Raw genomic sequence first — 22,918 nt, forward strand, 5'->3', positions numbered from 1 at the left:
CTCTTTTATTGCTTCTTTTTTTTTTACTTTCTAAAACTAAAATTCTAAATTAAGTTACAAACTAAATTAACTTATTAAAAATACTAATTAATCCCTAGCAACAATTATCATATAAAATGAAATGACAATTAAAATACAATCACACAATTTGGACATTAAAGGCTAAAAATGCAAAAGATGCCTATTTTTGTAATTTTCATTCTTGTAAAACAAAATTAATTACTCATAATTGCAAACTTAAATCCTAAATGCAAATGCGACATATTTTTGTATTTTTTTATTAATTTAGCAAATAAACATGCACAGACAAATGCAAACAATACAAGAAAAATAACACAAAATTCACAACAATTGTAAACAAACAAAAAATTGTTTTATTTTTGGAATTTTTGGGAGTAATTCTCATATAGGGAAAAAATCACGTGCTTACAGCTGCCCCTCTTTGTCCGAAAACACGAAGAGTTTTCGTGCAAAGATAAAGTGAGTGATTTTTGCCCATTCGAGTACTCCGTGTGAAGCATTTTTTTTGAAAAAGATTTAACCGAACCTTTACTTCAAAGGTTTCCTACATATCCCTGGCTAGAAGGGAATCAGGTTAATGTAGTTCGGGAAGTTTTGGTAGCTGGGACTACCATGGGACTGTAATGTTACTGCTGTTGCATGCTGTTATTACTGCTTGCCGACCTCCTTATTACAGCATGCTGAAAGAAAATAAGAAGCTAGACTAGACCATAGTCTATGAATTACAAAATCTTACCTAGATCATGCTCTTGTGTTTCTTGTTGCTTTGATGTCTGGGTGACTCCACTGGTATTTCTTTACTTCCGATTTGTCTTGTATTCTCCCTTGACTGTCGATCTCGAACTGCTTATTTCCTTTTCGGGAGCTTCGCATTATTTTTCCATCGAGTCTTGGACTTCCTTCCTCTGCTGGGGATTCTTGTTGTTTCCTGCTGGGGATTTCGGTTGTATTCCTCTGCTTTACTGACTTGAAATGTATTCCTCTGTTATATGGGCGGGCTCCCAACTTCAAAACTTGAAATTTAAAGACAGAAATGTATTCCTCTGTTATATGGGCGGGCTCCCAACTTCAAAACTTGAAATTTAAAGACATAAATGTATTCCTCTGTTATATGGGCGGGCTCCCAACTTCAAAACTTGAAATTTAAAGACATAAATGTATTCCTCTGTTATATGGGCGGGCTCCCAACTTTAAAACTTTAAAATTTAATGACTGAAATGTATTCCTCTGTTATATGGGCGGGCTCCCAACTTCCAAACTTTGAAATTTAAAAACTGAAATGTATTCCTCTGTTATATGGGCGGGCTCCCAACTTTAAAACTTTGAAATTTAAAGACTGAAATATATTCCTCTGTTATATGGGTGGGCTCCCAACTTCAAAACTTTGAAATAAATCGCCATTATGTTCTTCAGGGGGGCTCCTGACCTCAACAACAACTTCGAAAATAAATCGTCATTCTGTTCTTCAGGGGGGCTCCTGACCTCGACAACAACTTTAAAAATAAATTGCCATTCTATTCTTCAGGGGGGCTCCTGACCTCGACAACAACTTTAAAAATAAATCGTCATTCCTTTCTTCAGGCGGGCGAGATTTCAACAACTTCGAAAAATAAATCGCCATTCTGTTCTTCAGGGGTGCTCCTGACCTCAACAACAACTTTAAAAATAAATCGTCATTCTGTTCTTCAGGGGGACTCATGACCTCGGCAACAACTTTAAAAATAAATCGCCATTCTATTCTTCAGGGGGGCTCCTGACCTCGACAACAACTTTAAAAATAAATCGCCATTCTGTTCTTCAGGGGTCTCCTGACCTCAACAACAACTTTGAAAAATAAATCGCCATTCCTTTCTTCAGGCGGGCGAGATTTCAACAACTTTGAAAAATAAATCGCCATTCTGTTCTTTAGGGGGGCTCCTGACCTCAACAACATTTTCCTTCTAACTTGAATTATCTTTCTTCAAAACTACTTACCTTAAAACTTGTACTGTCTTCTCTGTGACTGGTGGGGATAACACTGCAAACCGCTGAGTAACACTACTGGGGATAACACTGCTGAGGATAACTTTGCTGAGTAAAATATGTTATCTTACTCCTTCCAAGACTACTTCCTTTAAGTAGGATGTTTCATTCCTCTGCAAACTGTTTCCTTTTGCAAAACTGGTCTTTCTCTTCTTTTTTTTCTTTTTTTTTCTTTTAAAAAAATCTTTCTTTAGTTTTTTTTTATTGTTTTTTTCTTTATTTTGTTATCTTCTTCCTTCGAACACTACCTCCCTTAAAACTCGTTTTGCCTTCTCCCGAAAAACTGCTGGGGATACCGCTTTTCACCAAACTTGTGTTATACTTCCCGAAAATTTTCGAAATGAATGAAAATTTTCTGCCCCAGTTTGACAATCTTTCTTTGGTGCATCTTTCCGTCATCGGTAGCATTCCTTGTCCCTGCTTCAAATCAAAGAAAATTTGGGCAGTTTAGAATGTGGTGGTTGGTTGTGATACTCCTACTGGGGATGCCATCAACCATTCTCTATCTATGCTTTGTCTGTCCATCTTGAAGCTTAGGCTGATACCTTCCGACCTTCGTGACGATTCCTTATTCCCAAACCTCTTAACCATTTTCCCAGTCTCCTTATCTGACCTCATGTATTTTCATGACAGCTGATTTCACTTGAAGATCTTGCATGTTCATTGATTAACCACTTTCTTTGTTTATTCGTGTCACTGAAAACAACCTTTTTTGTTGGGGATATCCCTCTTCTTTTGTGGCATAGCTCGGAAACTGACATTTTTCCGACCTTTTAGTCTCATATTAATTTCCCAAATTATGCCCATTGCTCTCCGCGTTGTTCTTTCTTGATTTGTCCACGGGCCTTGGCCTTGAGGTCTATAACCTTTGATTTCGGCGATGATATCCCTCTTGACACTCGTCCATCCTTTTATCAATTCCCTCTTGCTGGGGATATCATTCTTGACACTGGCCTCGCGCTTGTTCCTTGCTGACTATACCACTTGGATGTACTAGTCAGATCTCGTCTTGCATAATTGGAGAGCTGATGACAGATTTTGAAGTCATTTCTCACTTGTTCTGACCAAACAGACTCTACTGGGGAATTTTTTCTAGGGAAGAAGAAAGATAAAAAGGAACAGAATAAAAGACAAAGGAAAGAGATGACTCTCTAATAAGGAAACTATAAAATAAAAACCTATCAAATGCGGATACCAACTCTAATGGTCATGTCATGCACACATGGACTATCCTCCGTCGTTACTCGCCTTTCACAACTTTCGTCTGGTGATTTCCATCTGATTCTCAATCTTTATTCGACTTGTAGTGCCCGAAAGGTTTTCACTATGAAGTCTCTCTCATTTTGGTTTTTCTCTCAGCTTTCATCGCCTTATGGTGCCCGTGAAGATCTTCATCGATAAGACTCTCTCATTTGTATCACTTTCCAGCTGGGGACTAGGGTGTTACCGCTAGACTCTCTCATATTTCTTTTCTGCTGGGATCAGAGTCTTTTCTGCTGGAGATCAGAGTGTTCACCGGTAAGACTCTCTCATTTGTCTAGCTTGGCATTTTTTTGAAGACTGATCAGAAGGTCTTTCTTTGGACTGTAATGTAGGATTTTGGAGAGGCTAAAAAAAGGTTTTTAAAGGCTCAAAACAAATCGATTTGGGTTCAAAATTTACAACCTTCGGCACCGGATTTCTTTACATCAAGCACAACTTTTGCCCCAGTTTCTTGCTTGTGGATTTTTATTTTTGTTATACTATGTTACACTATGCACACTATGCACACTATGCACACTATGACCGAGCCGTGAGGCGCCTACGTATCCTCTTTGAGGAATCAGGTCAAACGTAGTTCCCAATTCCTTTATTTTCTTCTGACTTTCTTTTGTTTTTTGTTATCATTTTCTTTTCTTTTCTTTTTCTTTCTCCTTTGTTGTTTTTTTGTTGTTTTTGTTGCTTTCTTTTCCCTTTTTCTTTTCCTTTTTCTCTTTTTTTTCTTCACGTTTGTGTTTCTAACCTTTGCTACTGATTCCGAACGAGGGGTATCAAAGAAAATAAATAAGGCTCAAAAAGGGTAACGAAGGATAAAGTGTTTAGGTAGTAGAACAGAATGCCTTCGTCATTCCAGTCTTCTAAACATGCCAAGTGCAAACAACACAAAAGATTTGTAGCCTCTTCTGATGGTGCTGGACTTGACAATTGTATTCACACATTTGCTTTTTCATTTATCATCTCTAAAGCACCGTTGGGCAACACTCTTACTCTCATTATCATGAACGAACCTCATGTCAATTTGGCGAATCTTGCCTTTAACAGTTTTCTTTATGTTTTACTTGCCCCAGTTCCACATGACTCGAGCTCTGAATAATCTCAAACCGTCCTTATTTCCTTTAAATGTTCTGATCACCTCTCAATGGTTTTATGATTGACTTTTAAGATTAGGCCCAAACCGTGTGCGCATGTCATGTCACTAGAATCGATGCTGAACAAAATGATAAAAGAACTAAACAAAAAGATGACTGGAAATAATAAAAGACCGAATTTTGCATTAGACTAACGGTGAAATGGTTTGAATAATAAAACAAACAAAAACAAACCAGAATAAAATCCCGAAACAAACCTGGACAAAACTAAACAAACTGCTATGACAAAAATGGAAAGATAAGAAAGTTTGACACAAGACAATATCCGGATTACAACCCTAAGAATAATCCGGACAACAGAAATGACAACAAGATAAGCCACCAAAAGCTTCTTTCTTGCTAACCAAGGAACGGAGCATCCTCCCACTTATCAAACCTGACATCTTAGCCACTGAGCTTCGCATCAATATTGCTAAGACCACTATCCGCTTCAACATCTTCAGCTTTAGTCTATATCCCATGCTCTTTATTACTGTTATTGTTTGTAATAGTAGCATTGACGAGTGATGGAGCTACTCGGGTGGCTGGGAAAGCTATCATAAGTGGGTTGGGATGGAGAGTATGGGGGATCATCCGTTATAGTGTTGGGTGCTTGGGCAAGGACAGAGTTCAAGAAGCTAGGCGGTGGCGGGGGTGGTGCTTTCCCAGTCATCCATGCCTGATACATGTCTGCCACATGATGTCTCAACATTTTTACCTCTTCTACCAACCCATAGTCCTGTTCAACCAACCGCTTTCGGGCATCGGTACCAACCCACTTAGCTCTGTTGTTCTCTGCCATTGCCTTTTGCCTTTGTGTTGCAGGGAAGCGTTACTTTCAGAACCACAACCAACCACCTTTCTGATATTGGAAGAGGACAAAATGGAAGCAACCTGTTAGCGTTAGGGTTTTCAACAGATAAGAAAGCACACATTAAGGATGCAATGCAACTAGGCAATTAACCCTTTCTATCATGCATTTTCTTCAGTTATGTGCGTCATTCCAGTTTCTTGTAATTGTGCTCCCCCTTTTTTCTTTTCTTTTTTTTTTTAATTTTTTTTTTCCTTTTTAATGGTGGTCGAATCTTATGTGGATTGCCTACGTATCATGTCCCCGCATGAATCAGACCGGGCGTAGTTCTGCCACATAAAAGGTAAACAACAATAAAACATTTTTGGAATTACTTAAAAGACGAACAACAGACTCGAAAGTCAAACGTCCCACATTCTCTAATCAAAAGAAATACAAACTCAAGAAAAATAAAATGACAGATTCCTTCCCCTATATGCCGATTTTGACCAAACGGCTGTTTTTGCAAACGTGGCCCCTTCCCAATTTCACATGAATTTTGAGGCTGAGAAGATTATTTTATGACATTTCACAAACTTGTCCGTTCTTTTACGAAAATAGCCTTTTGACAACTGAAAGATACTTCTAAGGCTATCTCGGCAAGAACGGTTTAAGACACCGCCGAAGTTGGCTCGGCTTATTTTGACCAAAAATCTAAACGGTATTTTTGACCACTGACTCTTTTTCTTATTATTATTTTTTTCAAATTAAAATAAAAGACCGGGTTTTTCCAACGCTGCCTTTCAGCACCTCGGGGACGAAGATTTTAAGGCTGCGTTAGCTAACCGACCAAAATCCTAAAAACATGATCAAAGGTGGCCGTTTATGCAAAGTCAGCCTTCCGACGTCCTTTTTGGGAACATTCGGCTATTTCTGACAAAACAGCATCACCCAACTCTATGACGAAATTTTTTTGACATTTTGTTTTTGCTATTTTTACAAAAGGAGAGGTTGGACCCGATGAGGGCTGCCTACGTATCTCACATCCTGTGAGAATCAAACCGGCGTAGTTCGGGCCGATTAGGAATAAAGGAAATAAACTAACTTTTTTTTTCCGAATAAAATACTTACAAAGAAGAGAGAAAATATTTTTGGATTTCGATTTGTTTTTTTTTATTATTATTTTTGAAAAGAAACGACGACTAAAGAAATATTTTTTTTTAACTTCTTTTCCTTTTTGTTTTTTGGAAATTTCGAAAAATCTTCTAAAGAAAAAGGAAATATTTTGGACTATTAGTCTGAATTTATGAAAGAAATACTACAAAAGAAAAGAAAATATTTTTGAATCTTGAATTTTCTTTTGAATTTTTTAAACAAATATTTTTGGATTTTGAGAGCGATTAAAAGGAAATATTTTTGTATTATATATTTTTTTTAAAATTGAGGTTTAATAGAAAGACTTTCTAAAGAAGCAAGTAATGGAAAATATTTTTTTGGATTTTTTGAATATGGTGGGCCGGAACCGAAGAGGTTTGCCTACGTATCTCACATCCGGTGAGAATCAGACCCGCGTAGTTCGGGCAACATAAACTAAACTTGTAAACAAGATTTTTTTTGTTTTTCAAATAAATTAAACTAAAAATGACAATTTTTCAAAATTTCGGCAGAGTTTTGACACTACTTGGACATTGGTTTTATTTTTCTAAAAATAAGTAGTTATTTCCCTACACTGCTATATATGTTTTTCACAATTTTTCAAAAATTCCCGATTTCAGAAGCCGGTCAGCATGCAGATCTGAAGCAAATAAATGTGCAAAACAAACAGGATGCAACAGGATGGTCTTTTTTCATTTCAGGTTGCTTGTCATAGACGGACCCAACCCCTGTGTTGAGTCCCCTAAGTCAAATGCAACATGATGCAAATAAACGTTCCTACTAGGGATCCGGCATGAGGTTTTGTTATACTAGGTTCATAACCTGGGTATTGTTCTAGACTGTGTACCCGAGCGGACAACTCGAGTTGAGGAGGGGGCTACGTACCAGGAACCAAAAGGCCATCCGGCTTAGCAACTTGTCCGACCTCTTTCTTATTTCATGTATTGACACTAACAGAATAGGGAGTCTCGACCAGCAAGCACATCCCCGGAGGTAAGAAGAGAAGGGTTTCGGCGCAGTTTATATACAGTTCATATAATATCAAAACGGTAAAAGCATCGTTTAGCACATTAGGCTCAAATATGTAAAAATCAGATAAAGCCAAATATAACAATTTATCCTACCTCGAATTCTGAACCCTGAACCAGAGATTCTGGGTCTTGATTCCCCAGCGGAGTCGCCAGAGCTGTCACACCTCCTTTTTTGCCCGCGCCACCCGCAAAGGGGCGTGGTAGGGAGTTTTTTCCAATTAAAGGACAATCGAAACGGGATTTATTTATTTATTTCAGAGTCGCCACTTGGGAGATTTATGGTATCCCAAGTCACCGGTTAGATCCTGAATTGAGGAAATAAATGACTCTATTTAACAGTCTGTGCACCAGAAATCCGGATAAGGAATTCTGTTAACCCGGGAGAAGGTGTTAGGCATTCCCGAGTTCCGTGGTTCTAGCACGGTCGCTCAACTATCATATTCGGCTTGATTATCTGATATAATACATGTTGAACATATGTGCGAATTTTAACTCTTTACCGCTTTTATCATTATTATTATTTTTATCGAGAATTGCATCATCGTGAAAATATATCTCGAACCACGTCACATCAATGTACCCGTAGTTATCGACATATTTCGACTCTGTTGAGATTTGGATTTGGGTCACATAAATGTGCACCCGAGTTTAAGAAAGTAAATTGTTAAAGGCGCGTCTAAAGCGACTAGCGTATCATTATTTTGGGTAAGGCCATGAAATTTGCTAAACGACTGATCCCGAAGTCTATACAATTATTAACCATTTATTGAGGGCCCCGCAACTTGTGCATTTTATTGGGTGAGGCTCATCTCATTTATTTTAAAAGGATAATCCTAAAGTGCATACATTTTTTCTATTAAATTTGTCTCTAAAAAATGAAAGAGAAAAGGTCCTAATATATTTACATGCTTACGAGTTGTTATAGTCGGGTTCCGAACGCAATTTGTTAAATCAGAATGTAAACACAATATGGATAACCCGTTGGCCAACGTGGACCCAGGCTCAACGTGTATGACACAAAACTGGACCTGGGCCATCTCATTCACATGTTACTGCCTAGTTACATGATACTAGGCATGCTCACAGTTTGTCAAATTAAAAAAAACTTAGCAATCTAATTTTAATCTTAGACCATTTACATGATGAAATTAACCAATAGTATCTAGATAAACAATATTCCTACAAGTTCCGAAACGGTCTATTCTTTTAATGAGCTAACTGTTGAATGTTTAAGAATAGTCTAAATCAGCTAACATGCTTTTTGAGACATGATAATCATCAAACAATAACGAACTAACTGAACAGAGTTACTACAACATTTATTTATTTATTTTTAGCAATACATAGACAGTTCGTCCACTAAGCTACTGTCATTATATATATTAAACAACTACATGATTCTGAATAGAGGAAGCTAAATAATGTATATATACAACTAAAATTCAGAATATAACTAAGATAAATTCAGAACTTCAACTCTTCATTTCATATTCATGCTTCATGTTTCACTTTACAGTAACCAGCGTGTCAGTTGTGTACCTGAAATTGGAAGCAAAAGAAAAGGAAGATCAGCAGGAATGCAGTAGCATACAACAACAACAATACCCAGCAACAGATTTAAAAACCGAGCAGAAATCTAGCAACAACCAGTGAAGTAGTAGCAAATAACCAACCAAACTCAAGGAAACAAATCAAATGAAAATCCAAAAACACCAACAACAATCAACGGGCAGAAACAAAGTCAATCTTTTTTAGATTGAAAGACCAGTTAATGTTTAACCCTTAAATCTTGACCCCTCTGTATATCCAGTGTATGCAGATTGTATATCGGGTGTATACTACTCTCTCTTTCGAATCTCCTTCGAAATTTTTTTCTCAATATTCAACCAATCCCCCATCCCCTTTCAATATTTTCGGAATCCTCCCCTTAATATTCGGCAAAAAACCTCTCTCTACTTCTCTCAAGCCCCCTCTATTTATTTACAAAACTTCAAGTATTTAAAAATAAATCCCACCATCTTCTACCCATCCCTCTTTTGAATCCCACTACCTAATGTTTTGTCCCCCACTATATTAAACAAATATATTAGTTCCCACTAACACATACCTTTTCCTTATTTAATTCCATTATTCCCCACTAACGCATGCTTTGTCCCCCACCATATTAAACAATGTATTAATTCCTCACCATTATGTCGTGTCCCCCACTACGTATTATTTTATGTATTATTTTAATATTATTGGTACCTAGTGGACGGAGCACTCAAATTAATCATTTTTAAGACTCATTTAAAATCCCGAAAATGCCCTTGAAAATACTGCAATTTACCATTCTACCCCCATCACCTATAATCAATTCACCTAATCAATCTAACCAAAATACAACAGCTATAACCAATTTCTAATCAAATTTCGTTAACAAATTTAGGCTAGAAACTCAATATTTTTGACTGAACAATATTTTTAACAACAAACATACTTTCAGATTCAATAACAGTAACAAATTGAACATAACAAACAAGTAATTCAAATCACTAAACTCAAAAATCAATTGAACTTCAAATTAAATCTAACAATATTATAACCAACACACTTCTATATTAAACTAAACAAGAACAAATGAATAAAAACAAACTGAAGAAATAATCAAGAAATGAATAAAACATATACTAATTTCAAATTTGAAAATATCAAACAAAATACGGACAGAAATGAAACTTAAACCAACTAACTGGATCGGAGCAACGACGAACTCGACTGGACCTCACTGAACGATGAACAACGACGGACTCAAACAAAACCAAACGAGACCTTGAGCGGATGGCAGCTCTTAGTCAGGCTCGAACCGATGAAAGCACACACGAGCTCCATGATGAGACAGAAATCAAAACCGGCATGGAGACGGGAGGCGGACTGGTTATTTGCTCGTGCGATGGGCTGAAGAAGAAGCAGCTGCATTTGGTTTTATGGTTGTTTGGACGTGAGGCTGTGTGTGTGTGTGCGTTGAGGTGAAGCAGCAGTAGTGGCTGCTGGACATGGAGCTTCGCGACTGGAGAGGGTGAAGCAGAAGAAGCAGCAGGTGAAGCTGGCTGGGGCTCGACGCAGCAACGTTGCTGCTCGTTAATGGCGGACGGGGTGTTATTTGTTGATGGTTGGACGTAGCAGAAGCGATAGTGGTCGTTTGGTTGAGGGTTGGAGTGGTAGACGAAGCAACAACCATGGGAGGTGAGGTCGCTAGACATTGATGAAGAAGATGAAGGAGCAGCAGCCATGGGGAGTTGGGTGGACGACGAGGCTGTGTGTTGTTCGTCGATGAAGACGAAGGAGCTTGGGCAACAGCTGCCATGGAGGTGAGAGGGCTGTTGGACGTGAAGGGGAAGGGGCAGCCATGAGAGGGAGCTTGGTTTGGAGAAGGAGAAGAAGAGAGGGGGGGGGGGCAGGATAGTTTTGGGGTTTTTTAGGATTAGGAAAAATGAAAAAATGAAAATGGGGGTGGGTTGGGATTTGTTTGGGTTATGGGGCAGACTGGGTCGGCTAGACCCGGTAAGAGTTTATTTGGTTTGGGCCATGGTTGATTTTAATTAGAAGGTGCCCCAATCCGATTTTCTTCCTCTTTTATTGCTTCTTTTCTTTTACTTTCTAAAACTAAAATTCTAAATTAAGTTACAAACTAAATTAACTTATTAAAAATACTAATTAATCCCTAGCAACAATTATCATATAAAATGAAATGACAATTAAAATACAATCACACAATTTGGACATTAAAGGCTAAAAATGCAAAAGATGCCTATTTTTGTAATTTTCATTCTTGTAAAACAAACTTAATTACTCATAATTGCAAACTTAAATCCTAAATGCAAATGCGACATATTTTTGTATTTTTTATTAATTTCGCAAATAAACATGCACAAACAAATGCAAACAATACAAGAAAAATAACACAAAATTCACAACAATTGTAAACAAACAAAAAATTATTTTATTTTTGGAATTTTTGGGAGTAATTCTCATATAGGGCAAAAATCACGTTCTTACAAGGACTATGTGACAAGGAAGCATGCGCACACTACAATATATCCACTATCAAACTATGTATCTTATGATAACCTATCAACACAATATAGAAGCTTTCTAACAAAATTCTCATTAGACACAGAGCCACAGAATTTCCAAGAAGCTTCAAAGGATGACAAATAGGTAGAAGCTATGAAGCAGGAAATCAAAGCATTAGAAGAAACCAATACTTGGGAGATAGTTGATTTACCAAATGGAAAAAATGTTATTGGTTCCAAGTGGATATACAAGATAAAATGCTAGGCAAATGGTGAGATTGAGAGATTTAAGGAAAGGTTAGTGGTTAAAGGCTATAGTCAAAAGGAAGGATTAGATTACCATGAGACTTTTTCACCAGTTACAAAGATGGTGACCGTTAGATCAGTCATTGCACTGGCGGCTTCAAAAGGCTGGAATTTGTCTCAAATGGATATATACAATGCTTTCTTGCAGGGAGATTTATATGAAGAAGTGTACATGGAGTTACCCCAGGGTTTCAGGAAACAGGGGGAGACAAAAGTGTGCAAATTAGTGAAATCTCTATATGGCTTGAAACAGGCCTCAAGACAATGGAATATCAAACTATATGAAGCACTGATTGATGCAGGATACTGTCAGAGTCTATATGATTATTCAATGTTAACCAAAATCAGAGAAGATGACATAGTTGTGGTGTTGATGTATGTAGATAATCTGCTGATCACAGGGAGTAGTGAGCAACTGATTTAAGAGACAAAACAAGTGCTTCACCAAAGATTCAAGGTAAAAGACCTTGGAGAGCTGAAATATTTTCTGGGAATAGAAGTGTTGAGATCCAACAAAGGAATATTGTTGAATCAGAGAAAGTATGCCTTGCAGTTGATTTCAGATTTGGGACTGGGAGGAGAAAAACCAATTTCAACTCCTCTTGACACCAACCAGAAATTTACTTCTGTGGAATATGATGAATACATAGGATCGAAGGGAGATGAGCCATTAGCAGATGTCTCAGCCTATCAAAGATTGATAGGAAAAATATTGTACTTGACAATCACTAGGCCAGATATAAGTTTTGGAGTCCAGACACTCAGTCAATTCATGCAATCACCAAAGATGTCTCATTGGGAAGCAGCCATGAGAATAGTGAAGTATGTGAAGCAAGAACCGGGAATGGGGATATTAATGAGTAGTGAAGGTGCAGATCGGCTAGTGTGTTTCTGTGATGCGGATTGGGCAGCTTGTCCAAATACAAAAAGGTTAGTAACTGGCTTCTTAGTGAAGTTTGGTGGTTTCCTAATATCTTGGAAATCAAAGAAGCAACAAACTGTGTCAAATAGCTCTGCAGAAGCAGAGTATAGGAGTTTGGCTGCAGCAACTTCAGAAGTGACATGGCTTTTGGGATTATTTACAGAGTTAAAGGTAAACATCTAGAAATCAGTTGATATCTACTGTGATAGTAAGGTTGCTTTGCAAATTGCAGCAAATCCTATTTTCACGAGAGGACCAAACACATAGAAATTGATTGTCACTTTATAAGGGACAAGATTAAAGAAGGAAAGGTGCAGACTCACTACATTGGAACTAAAGAACAACAGGCTGATTTGCTTACTAAGGGACTTGGAAAAGGACAACATGTGTTTCTGTTGCGCAAGCTGGGAGTTCTTAATATTTTGCACCCTCCGGCTTGAGGGGGAGTATTGGAGTCAGTAGTGTAGATAGCTTGAATGTAACCATACTTGGGTTAGTGAAGTAACCACAGTTAGGTGTAGTTAGTGGAACTGTTAGTTAGTTATGCCAGCTGGCTTAATTAAGAGTGGAGCTATTACTTGTATATAGAGGACAATTGTATACATTTTTCATATACAGAAAATAATACAACCGACTTTCTCTTTCTTCCACATTCTTCGTTCTTCACAGAATTTCCTCCATAGCTGAGCTTAAGTTCTGAACATCAAGCTCAAATTCAGGAAAATAACAGGGACCCGTGACCGTCTTGTCAGAGGAGACATCCATAGCCGCACAACCATTTTTCTTATTCTTGTTTCTTTTCTTCGCCATAGCTATGCGAACAGGGAGACGTAAGGATTTCTTCTGCAATTGTAATTGCAACGGAAGGGTTTAGGGTTTAATATTCCATATGGAGGAAGAAGAATCTCTAGAGTCTTCAGCAATAACCGAAATTATATATACATACCACAAATGGAGAATTTTATCAAATAAAATCCTAATTTCCCAGCTCTTTCCCTCTAATTTTCGTACTCAGTGAGGTCTTCTTCGTTTTATCCTTATACTAAAATGGCAATGGTGGGTGAAGGAATTGGAGAGCTCTTTATGAGAAATTTGAGTTAAAAGTTGTATCAAAGTAGAGAGAGAAAGAAAATATTGTAACCGAATAGCGTATTTAGTGGCTTAGGAGTAGGAGGTAACCAAAATTAGATATTTTGCTATAAATATTAAAAGGTATCTATAGAATATAATTTTTTTAAATGATATTTATTAAAATAAATAAGGTGTTAACATTTGCAATAGGAGGTAAAAATCTCTATTTTGTAACCATGACATATGTCTCTTATCCAAGGGTGGAGCCAGAGTGCCGGCTGCGAGTTTGGCTGATCCCAATAACCTTGGTTCAAACTTTTTATATCTTAACAAATTTATTAAATATATACAATTTATTAATATAGAACCCAGTAACTTAAAAAAATTAAAAATCTCGAACCCATGAACTTAAAATTTTTGCTTCGCCTCTACCGACGAATATTCAATTGCAGGTAAACGTTACTGCGGCAACTTTTATTGCCCTATTGGGAAATCTATTACAGCAAGAAGCCATTTTTATTGTACTGCACGGCCTGTTTTATGTGTATCTTTATATTTTCTATTTTGTATTCAAGATATTAGTAACAATTTAGTTGTAACCAAATTTCATTTGTTTTCTCGTTTGATAGATTAACACTTTGCTCCATTTAACGTCATCAGAGGAGAAGAATTAATCTAGATTATTAACCTGCAAGGAAAATAATATTCGTAGAATTTGGCAACTTCTACTCGCCTATTCAATTTATTCTAAACTCTATATTCCTATAAGATTAGAGATAAAAGAAATGCATTGACAATCTTTTGCACATTTGGCTAAGCACGACAAATAGGTATATTTCTATCCATATTCGCAAATCAATTCCCTAATAACTAGGTTAAGTTCAAGATCACGCTCTATTCAATACTATTGCAATCAAGAATTACCTCTTTCAAGTTCAGCTCGAGATTCATATATAGTATTTCACCGTTAGCTAGACAGTAAAATAATTAAATTCAGGATATGAATAAATAATCCAATACGATAAATTAAATTGTCAAATCAATCTCCGAATATCAACATTCATGTAAAATCATAACCCCAGAATAAACGAGTTTAGCCACGCATAGTCATGGTAGCAATCTCAAATAATTCTCAAGAATACATAAAAGTCAATAAAAGACGGGAAAAACAAGAACTCTAGATGAATTCCACGGTCTCCAAACTCTGTGATGGCTTTTCTCCGCTTCCAAGTATATTAGATGCCTTAAAAGAGGCGTTTTTGGCATACATATTGCGTACAAAAGTCGTGAGCCAAAGTTTTCTTTTTCCTTTTCCAAATCAGCGTCAGGGATTGATGCTGAGTTAGATGCTTCGCGTCCGCCTCAGCTTGAACTTCTAGGCATCGAATGCTGGGGTGGATGCTTCATGTCCACCCTCTGTTCCCTCAACTTTGGTGTGCCCAGGTGTGAATGCTAAGATTGATGCCTTCTCGGACTTCACTACTAGGAGTGCGCCAAATAGCCTTTTCTCCAAGGTCGGATGCGACACATCCGCCCTCTCCTCCTATAGCTGGACCACCTTTTTTCGTATTTTTACACTCCAAACATCCTAAATTATCACACATAACTTAATTAGTCATAAAACTAATAATTAACACATGTTAGACATTTTTAACACCAAATAGCACCAAAAAGTAGTTAAAATATTGGTAATGTAATATTAAAATATATAAAAATATGCTCAACATCACTACCCTACACTTAAACCTTTGTCCGTTCTCGAACAAAGTAAAATCAACCTATAATAGATGGAACAAAATTAAGCTTATCACTATCAAGCCACAACTCTTCAACTAAGCTCAAGCAGACCCATAACGTTGGTTGACACCAACAATTAGCTCTCTGTATATGCATTATTTAACTTAATTCTCCATGTTAAATACACGCCAAGCACAATAGTGAACAATTCAAAACAATCAAATAGCAACTTCGGGACATCTCAATCTCAGAAACTGACTCCCTAGCATAACTACTTTCACACCAACTTACTCTGACTGAAGAGCTTAATAAAGTCACCTATCCATCTTGAAACATGTGCCCTTACACCAAATCAAAGAGATATAGTTCACACACTCAAATGAACTTTGAACGTAATTTAGACTTCAAATATTGGAAGAAATCACTCACTCTCTCAAAGAAGTTCACATGCGCACCAAAGGTACCATAGGCTTGCCCGTTATGTAAATCTTTACTAATGTGGGTTTGCTCAGTCTAAAATCAATTAGGACTTTATCCTGGTTATAACGTATAAAAATGGCGTGTAGTAGCCACTAAATAAGGGTGTATTTAATTTTTATCCACTATTTAAAATGTTTATCAAAAATAGCCACTACTAAGGGGGAAAAGACACAATTACCCTTTCTCTATTTCTTGTATAATCCCAAAATCGACGAAAACCCTTATTTTCATTCGTTCAGAGTTCAGACGAGAGCGGTTCAGGGTTCCGTGTTCTGCGCTTCTTCATCTTCCTCGCATGCAAACTGCAATCTCAGTTAAACTTCTGCTCCTTCATCTTCTCCGTCATCTTCTGTCAATCGCGACTGGTAATATATTTTTTCATGCATTTTCGTTTTTCTTTATGTGTAAGTTGGTTCAATGCCGTGTGAAGTATGTGTGAAATTTTAAAAATTAGCATTATATGTTGATTCAGTGTAGTATATTTTGTGTGATTCTGTTTTTGATAAATTTTTAGTGTGTGAAATTTGAAATGTGTTTGTGGTTGATTCAATATATTTGATTATGTAGGTATATTTCATAAAAATAGTCGTAGAAATTCATAAGCTTACTGTGATTATGAATTTTCAGTTAACTGTGTTCATTAAATGTAAGGAAGAAACGACATTAAATTTTGTAGTTGGAATTCAAAGTTAAGGACTGATTGTCCTTAACTTTTGCACATGAAACTTGAAGTTAAGGACAAAGTGTCCTTAACTTTGGATGTTGAAAGTATATGTTAAGGACTGTATTTCCTTAACCTATGCACTTACAATTTAAAGTTAAGGACTGATTGTCCTTAACTTTTGCACATGAAACTTGAAGTTAAGGACTAAGTGTCCTTAACTTTGGATGTTGAAAGTATAAGTTAAGGACTGTATTTCCTTAACCTTTGCACTTACAATTTAAAGTTAAGGACTTATTGTCCTTAACTTTTTGCACATGAAACTTGAAGTTAAGGACTAAGTGTCCTTAACTTTGGAAGTTGAAAGTATAAGTTAAGGACTGTATTTCTTTAACGTTTGCACTTAAAATTTAAAGTTAAGGATTGTATTTGCTTAACTTTTAAACTTGAAATTTTAAGTTAAGTCCTAATCTTTGTTTGTTTTTCCTTCTTTTCTAGTGTTATAATGGAAGGCGATCATTTGTTTGATTTTGATGATTGGCGTAATTTTCTGGTATATTGGAAAGGAGATTTTCAATATAAGGAAACAATTAAAAGTTTTCTGTCGAATAACCAATGGAAGAAATTGAGGGAAAGTATTTTTGGCAACTTCTTCAGATTACAAAGTGTGAAGTTCTCGGGTAAACTTATGCACTGTGTATTGCTTTCTGAAATTGTTAGTAATGAACCTGATTCGATGACCTTCAAGGTATTTGACCGCGATATTAAGTTTACTCGTGATGCATTCCATATTATTACTGGTTTGAAGTCTTATTCGTCGCTTGACATGAAAGGTTTAAATGAGAAAGAGAATAGGCTTTTAAGAGTCTATTTCCCTGGAAAGGACAAAATTGAGTTGGCTGATTTGTATAGTTTTATTTCTAGTCGCACACATGGTACAACTTCATCATTTGCTGGCAGTGATGATGATGCTTTGAAATTGACAACGCTCTATTTTGTTTAGTCGGTTTTGATGGGCAAGAGGAAAAATAGGAATGTGTAGGAGCAAATAATGAAAAATGTTGACGATGATGCACTTTGCGCTTCCTTCAACTGGGGCTCTCTTGCTTATGAGACGCTATTAAAATCATTGAAGAGTTGCTTGAAATCAAATGAGAATGATGTTCAGAAGGAGAAAGAGAAAGAAAAAGATATTGATAGCTACACTTTAGTTGGCTTTCCTTTTGCGTTTTGTGTCTGGATTATGGAAGTACTTCCTATTTTCCAAGAGAAACAATTTGTGAACTTCAAAGAAGTTGGTTATCCTCGAATGTTATGTTATTCTGAAATGAAGTCTCCACAATTTGATGCTCTTTGTAGAAAATATTTCCATAATGAAAAAGTAAGTTAATGTAATTACTATCTCTTTTTTTGTTTATTTGTTTTAGTTATGTATACTTATGTTTAGTTTTTCTTATATAATAGGTGTTTAAGTTGATTGAGGTGTCACCCTTTATTCCCGTGGAAGAAGAAGATACAGAGCCTCTTTGTGTGGAGGAGCCAGTTTCACAAGATCGAGGCTCAAGGTCTTCTTCCACACAATTTGATGAAGGCGTACTTAAGGAAATTGTTAGAGTATGTGTTTCTGCCTTTGAATAGTATTAGTTTTTTATTTGATTATTTCTTGCTTACGAACACCTTTTTTTTATATTATGTTTTTTGATTCAGAGATTATCAGAGAGTTTTAAGAAGGATTTGCAAGCAGAAGTTACCAGAGTTAATCAGAAAATTGCTGTATCATAAAAAAAGATTGAGAATGAAATCAAGGTAATTTCAGTTAGTCCAACTTTAGGATTTTGTGTCCTTAAATTTTGAACTTGGAATTGAAAGATAAGGACTTCTTGTCCTTAACTTTTGAACTTTGAAATGAAACTTAAGGACATCATGTCCTTAAGTTTTGAACTTGGAATTCAAAGTTAAGGACTTCTTGTCCTTAACTTTTGAACTTGGAGTTCAAACTTAAGGATTGCATGTCCTTAAGTTTTGAACTTTGAGTTCAAACTTAAGGACTGTTTGTCCTTAAGTTTTAAACATGTCCTTCTCTTTGTAACTTAGTTGCTTTCTCAGGATTTAAAGAAAACTCTAGGATCAAAGCTTGATACTTTGATGAACATGTTTGGGAAAGCTGATCAGATGAACACAGATAGAGAATCTAGTGTTCCAATTAGAAAATATGGAGTTGATGATCATTGTCGTGCTACTGAGCCTACTGGCATATTCAACCAAGATGCAGGTGGTGTTGAACGTGATGATATGGATGTGCATGCAGAGGGTCAGTATGAAAGAGAATTTAGAGATGCACATCTAGATGATGAAACTGAAAATGTTACTGATATTGGGGAAAGGTTAGATAGAGATTTTGATTTTTTTTCGTTGAAATGTATATTCAATAGATTAATACATATAAACTATGCATGTGCATGCAGAAGTTGAAGATTTAGGAGATTGTCAAGAGCAGGAGAATCAACAAGAGAAAGGAGTGCCAGAGAAAAATTGTGGAGTTTGAGGATTGCAATCACAGGAGGATTTAACACGTCCATTGGGGACAAGTGTCAGCTAGATTGTATGCAAATGCTTAGAAGGAACGTATGATCTCTCTACACTGTTGTCATACAAAGAAAAATTTGGAGTTCAAACTTGTGCCAGTCAAGGTTAGATAAAATTTTTATTATATATTGTATCTTTATTTTAATGAATTATTAGAATGGGTATTAATTGCAAATGTTACAGTATCTTTTGAAGCAGCAACCGAAGAAGCTGGAGTGCAGTATCAAGAGAAGACTGGACTACAATCTCAAGACATAGGCAGAAGTGAGATTGATTCCAAATCTATAGATGCAACATGTGATGATGATGATGTAGCTGGAATGATCTTGGATATTGCAAATGGTTAGGCAGTGCTTTTTTAATTATATATATGTTTGTTTTAATTAAAGATTATTAACATGTTAGCTCTTGTAAATATTTTTGCAGAATCTTGTCAACAAGCTTCTAAAGATCATGGTGAACAACTGCAAGATAAAGAAAATGTGGAATTGCAAGAAAACGAAAATGTTGCACGCAATATCTTAGCTGAGTTGTCTCTTGAAAAAATACAAGAAGGTACTGCGGAGAAGACAGGTACTGATTGTGCCCTAATTATTATATGTACAATTGAAATTTTGTCTCTTCATTTGACTTGTTGCAGAAAACTAATATGAATATATATATATATATGAATATATATATATATATATAGTGTCGCCAGTAGAGGAAAACAAAGAGGACACCAATAATGACGATCTTAACCAATATACAAGGAAAAGAAAGAGAGACAGTATTGGTTATGATGGTCCGTCATTTTCTCTTCTTACTCCTACTCCTCCAAGTACACAAATGGACATTGATACGACTTTGACTATGGAGGGTGAAGGAAATGTTGAAGAAGAACTTGGTCGAGGTAAAAGGAACAAAAAGTTAAGCTGGCAGTTGAAATCTCCTTTTGATGAGGAAGGAAAAGCAGTAAGTTCCAAGGCAGACAATCAAAATACTCCGAAGAGTTCAGGTTGAATAATGTTGAGTCTTTAATTCTGAAAGCACGCACACACCAACGACACCTATCATCATTGCATGTCAACGAATATCTTGTTGAGCTTGATCTAACAACTTTGAATTCAAAATGTCCTTTGATTGCTATATTAGAAAAACAGTTAATTATGCTCTTCTTCTTGTCAAATACTGATCCAACTTTTATTTTATCCAAAGAAGCATTTTCTCTTAATATCGTAGTTGGGGATTCTTTTTGTTTTAAATTTGATCTTCGTCTAGTTATTTGAGTACAGGTTTTGTCAGCAACTACTTCGATTACTGGTGCACTCTCTAAGACTTGAATACCCAAAGCTTGTTCGTTGTCAATCTCTATAATGCTTTGTCCTTCTACTTGAATAGAATCAAATGTTTGATGCACCTCTTCATTTAATGGTTGAGCTTCAACCATATCTACTTCAACTATCTGTTGGCATCGCTCTTGATTGTCATGTTGAGTTTTTGTGTTGGCATGTTCATTGCTTGTTGATGCAAAAACTCTTTCCGAAATATCAACTATGAAACGACAGCTCTTGAAGAGTGAATGAGTTTTTAGCAACTCTATACATGTGTGAAGATCTAAATCTTTGGATACAAGCATTCCTTTGCTTGTTCCAAGGTTGATATCAAACCATATCACTATTTCAAACTTTTCTCTATCCAATTCAATAAGCTCAAAAATCTGTTTAACGAAATCTTCAAACTGAATTGACTCAGGTGCTAGGAAAAGCTTTGTTTGATGATCAAGATATTTATAGTCTTCAGTCCATCTACCATTAAAAGCAACTATTATGCATATTGTTTCCATCCTACAAGTCAAGAGAATGGGAAACTAAGGACATACGTTATAAAGCAATCCTTGTAGAATTAGGAACAAGTGTACTGTAAGTGAGAGACCAAGATAAGGACTTTCTGTCCTTAACATTTAAACATGGAATTAAAAGTTAAGGACTTCCAATCCTTAACTTTTGAACAAGAAATTAAAACTTAAGGACTGTCTGTCCTTAACTTTTGAACCAGAAATTAAAACTTAAGGACTGCATGTCCTTAACTTTTGAACCAGAAATTAAAAGCTAAGGACTGTCTGTCCTTTAACATTTAAACATATAATTAAAGTTAAGGACTGCCAGTCCTTAACATTTAAACATGGAATTAAAAGTTAAGGACTGTCCGTCCTTAACTTTTGAACCAGAAATTAAAAGCTAAGGAATGTTTGTCCTTTAACATTTAAACATGTAACTAAAGTTAAGGACTGTCAGTCCTTAACATTTAAACATGGAATTAAAAGTTAAGGACTGTCAGTCCTTAAGTTTTAAACATGGAATTAAAAGTTAAGGACTGTCAGTCCTTAACTTTTGAACCAGAAATTAAAAGCTAAGGACTGCCTGTCCTTTAACATTTAAACATGTAATTAAAGTTAAGGACTGCCAGTCCTTAACATTTAAACATGGAATTAAAAGTTAAGGACTGCCAGTCATTAACTTTTGAACCAGAAATTAAAAGCTAAGGACTGCATGCCCTTTAACATTTAAACATGTAATTAAAGTTAAGGACTGCCAGTCCTCAACATTTAAACATGGAATTAAAAGTTAAGGACTGCCAGTCCTTAACATTTAAATATGGAATTAAAAGTTAAGGACTGCCAGTCCTTAACTTTTGAACCAGAAATTAAAAGTTAAGGACTGCCTGTCCTTTAACATTTAAACATGTAATTAAAGTTAAGGACTGCCAGTCCTTAACATTTAAACATGGAATTAAAAGTTAAGGACTGTTAGTCCTTAACTTTTGAACCAGAAATTAAAAGCTAAGGACTGCTTGTCCTTTAACATTTAAACATGGAATTAAAAGTTAAGGATTGCTAGTCCTTAACATTTAAACATGTATTTAAAAGTTAAGGACTGTCAGTCCTTAACATTTGAACCAGAAATTAAAACATACAATTTGAAACTCAAGCTACAGGACTTTGTATACAGAAGAACAACAACAAAGTGAAGGACATTTTGTCCTTAAGTTTTTTTATTCAATTTGCAAAATGAGGCCAGTAGAATCAAAGTTAAGGACATAATGTTCTTATTTTTTTGAATTCAATTTCCAAAATGAAGACACTATGTCCGGAATATAGAATTATCATCTATAAATTTATCAATCCAGAAATTCGAAAAAAATCAAATTCTTATCTAATATATAATCAAATCAATACAGATCTAAAAAAGTATAACTATAGCGAAATAAAAGTCGATAGAAACACATGAAATTACAACTTACTGTTTAGCTATGTCGTTTTTTTGGATTAGAATGCTGAATTTTTGAAATTGGGAAGAGAAATGGTGGTTCGTCCTCAGTTGATCGCCGCTGTGGTAACTGCTGTTGTTGCTCGCTTCTTCTCTTTGTGTAGCTTGTGTTGATAGCGTAGGTATAAGTTATACCAGAAGGGTATTTTCGTCCAGTCAGGTATAAGTTTTTTAAAGGAGTGGCTAAAGTCTAAATACATTGAAAACAGTGGCTTTAAAATAAAAGCCACTGCTTTTAGTGGCTATTTGTGTCGTTTGCCCTTATAACATGAGCTAAGGGACGGGTAGGATATATATAGGAAAAAGTGGTTTACCCTCCTAAGAACTCTACCACGCCAAGTAATCACTTTAAGTGCAACTTTCTTCAACCCAACTTTAAACATCAC

The 22,918-nt window shown here is 36.0% G+C and overlaps 1 protein-coding gene and 1 long non-coding RNA gene across 2 annotated transcripts; both read left to right on the forward strand.

Moving 5' to 3' along the window:
- Window positions 1-17,689: 17,689 nt before the first annotated feature.
- Window positions 17,690-18,420, forward strand: LOC138877261 (uncharacterized). The gene is made up of 3 exons (XM_070156854.1): window positions 17,690-18,019; window positions 18,103-18,252; window positions 18,346-18,420. The coding sequence occupies exons 1-3, from the start codon at window positions 17,690-17,692 to the stop codon at window positions 18,418-18,420; spliced, it is 555 nt and encodes a 184-aa protein (XP_070012955.1).
- Window positions 18,421-18,748: 328 nt separating this feature from the next.
- On the forward strand, window positions 18,749-19,560 carry LOC138877174 (uncharacterized). Its single transcript, XR_011402510.1, has 3 exons — window positions 18,749-19,022; window positions 19,104-19,328; window positions 19,408-19,560. It is a non-coding gene; the product is annotated as an uncharacterized lncRNA (long non-coding RNA).
- The last annotated feature ends 3,358 nt before the right edge of the window (window positions 19,561-22,918 follow it).

The sequence above is a fragment of the Nicotiana sylvestris genome, chromosome 9, assembly GCF_000393655.2.
Source record: "Nicotiana sylvestris chromosome 9, ASM39365v2, whole genome shotgun sequence".
In the NCBI taxonomy this organism is placed as follows: domain Eukaryota; kingdom Viridiplantae; phylum Streptophyta; class Magnoliopsida; order Solanales; family Solanaceae; genus Nicotiana; species Nicotiana sylvestris.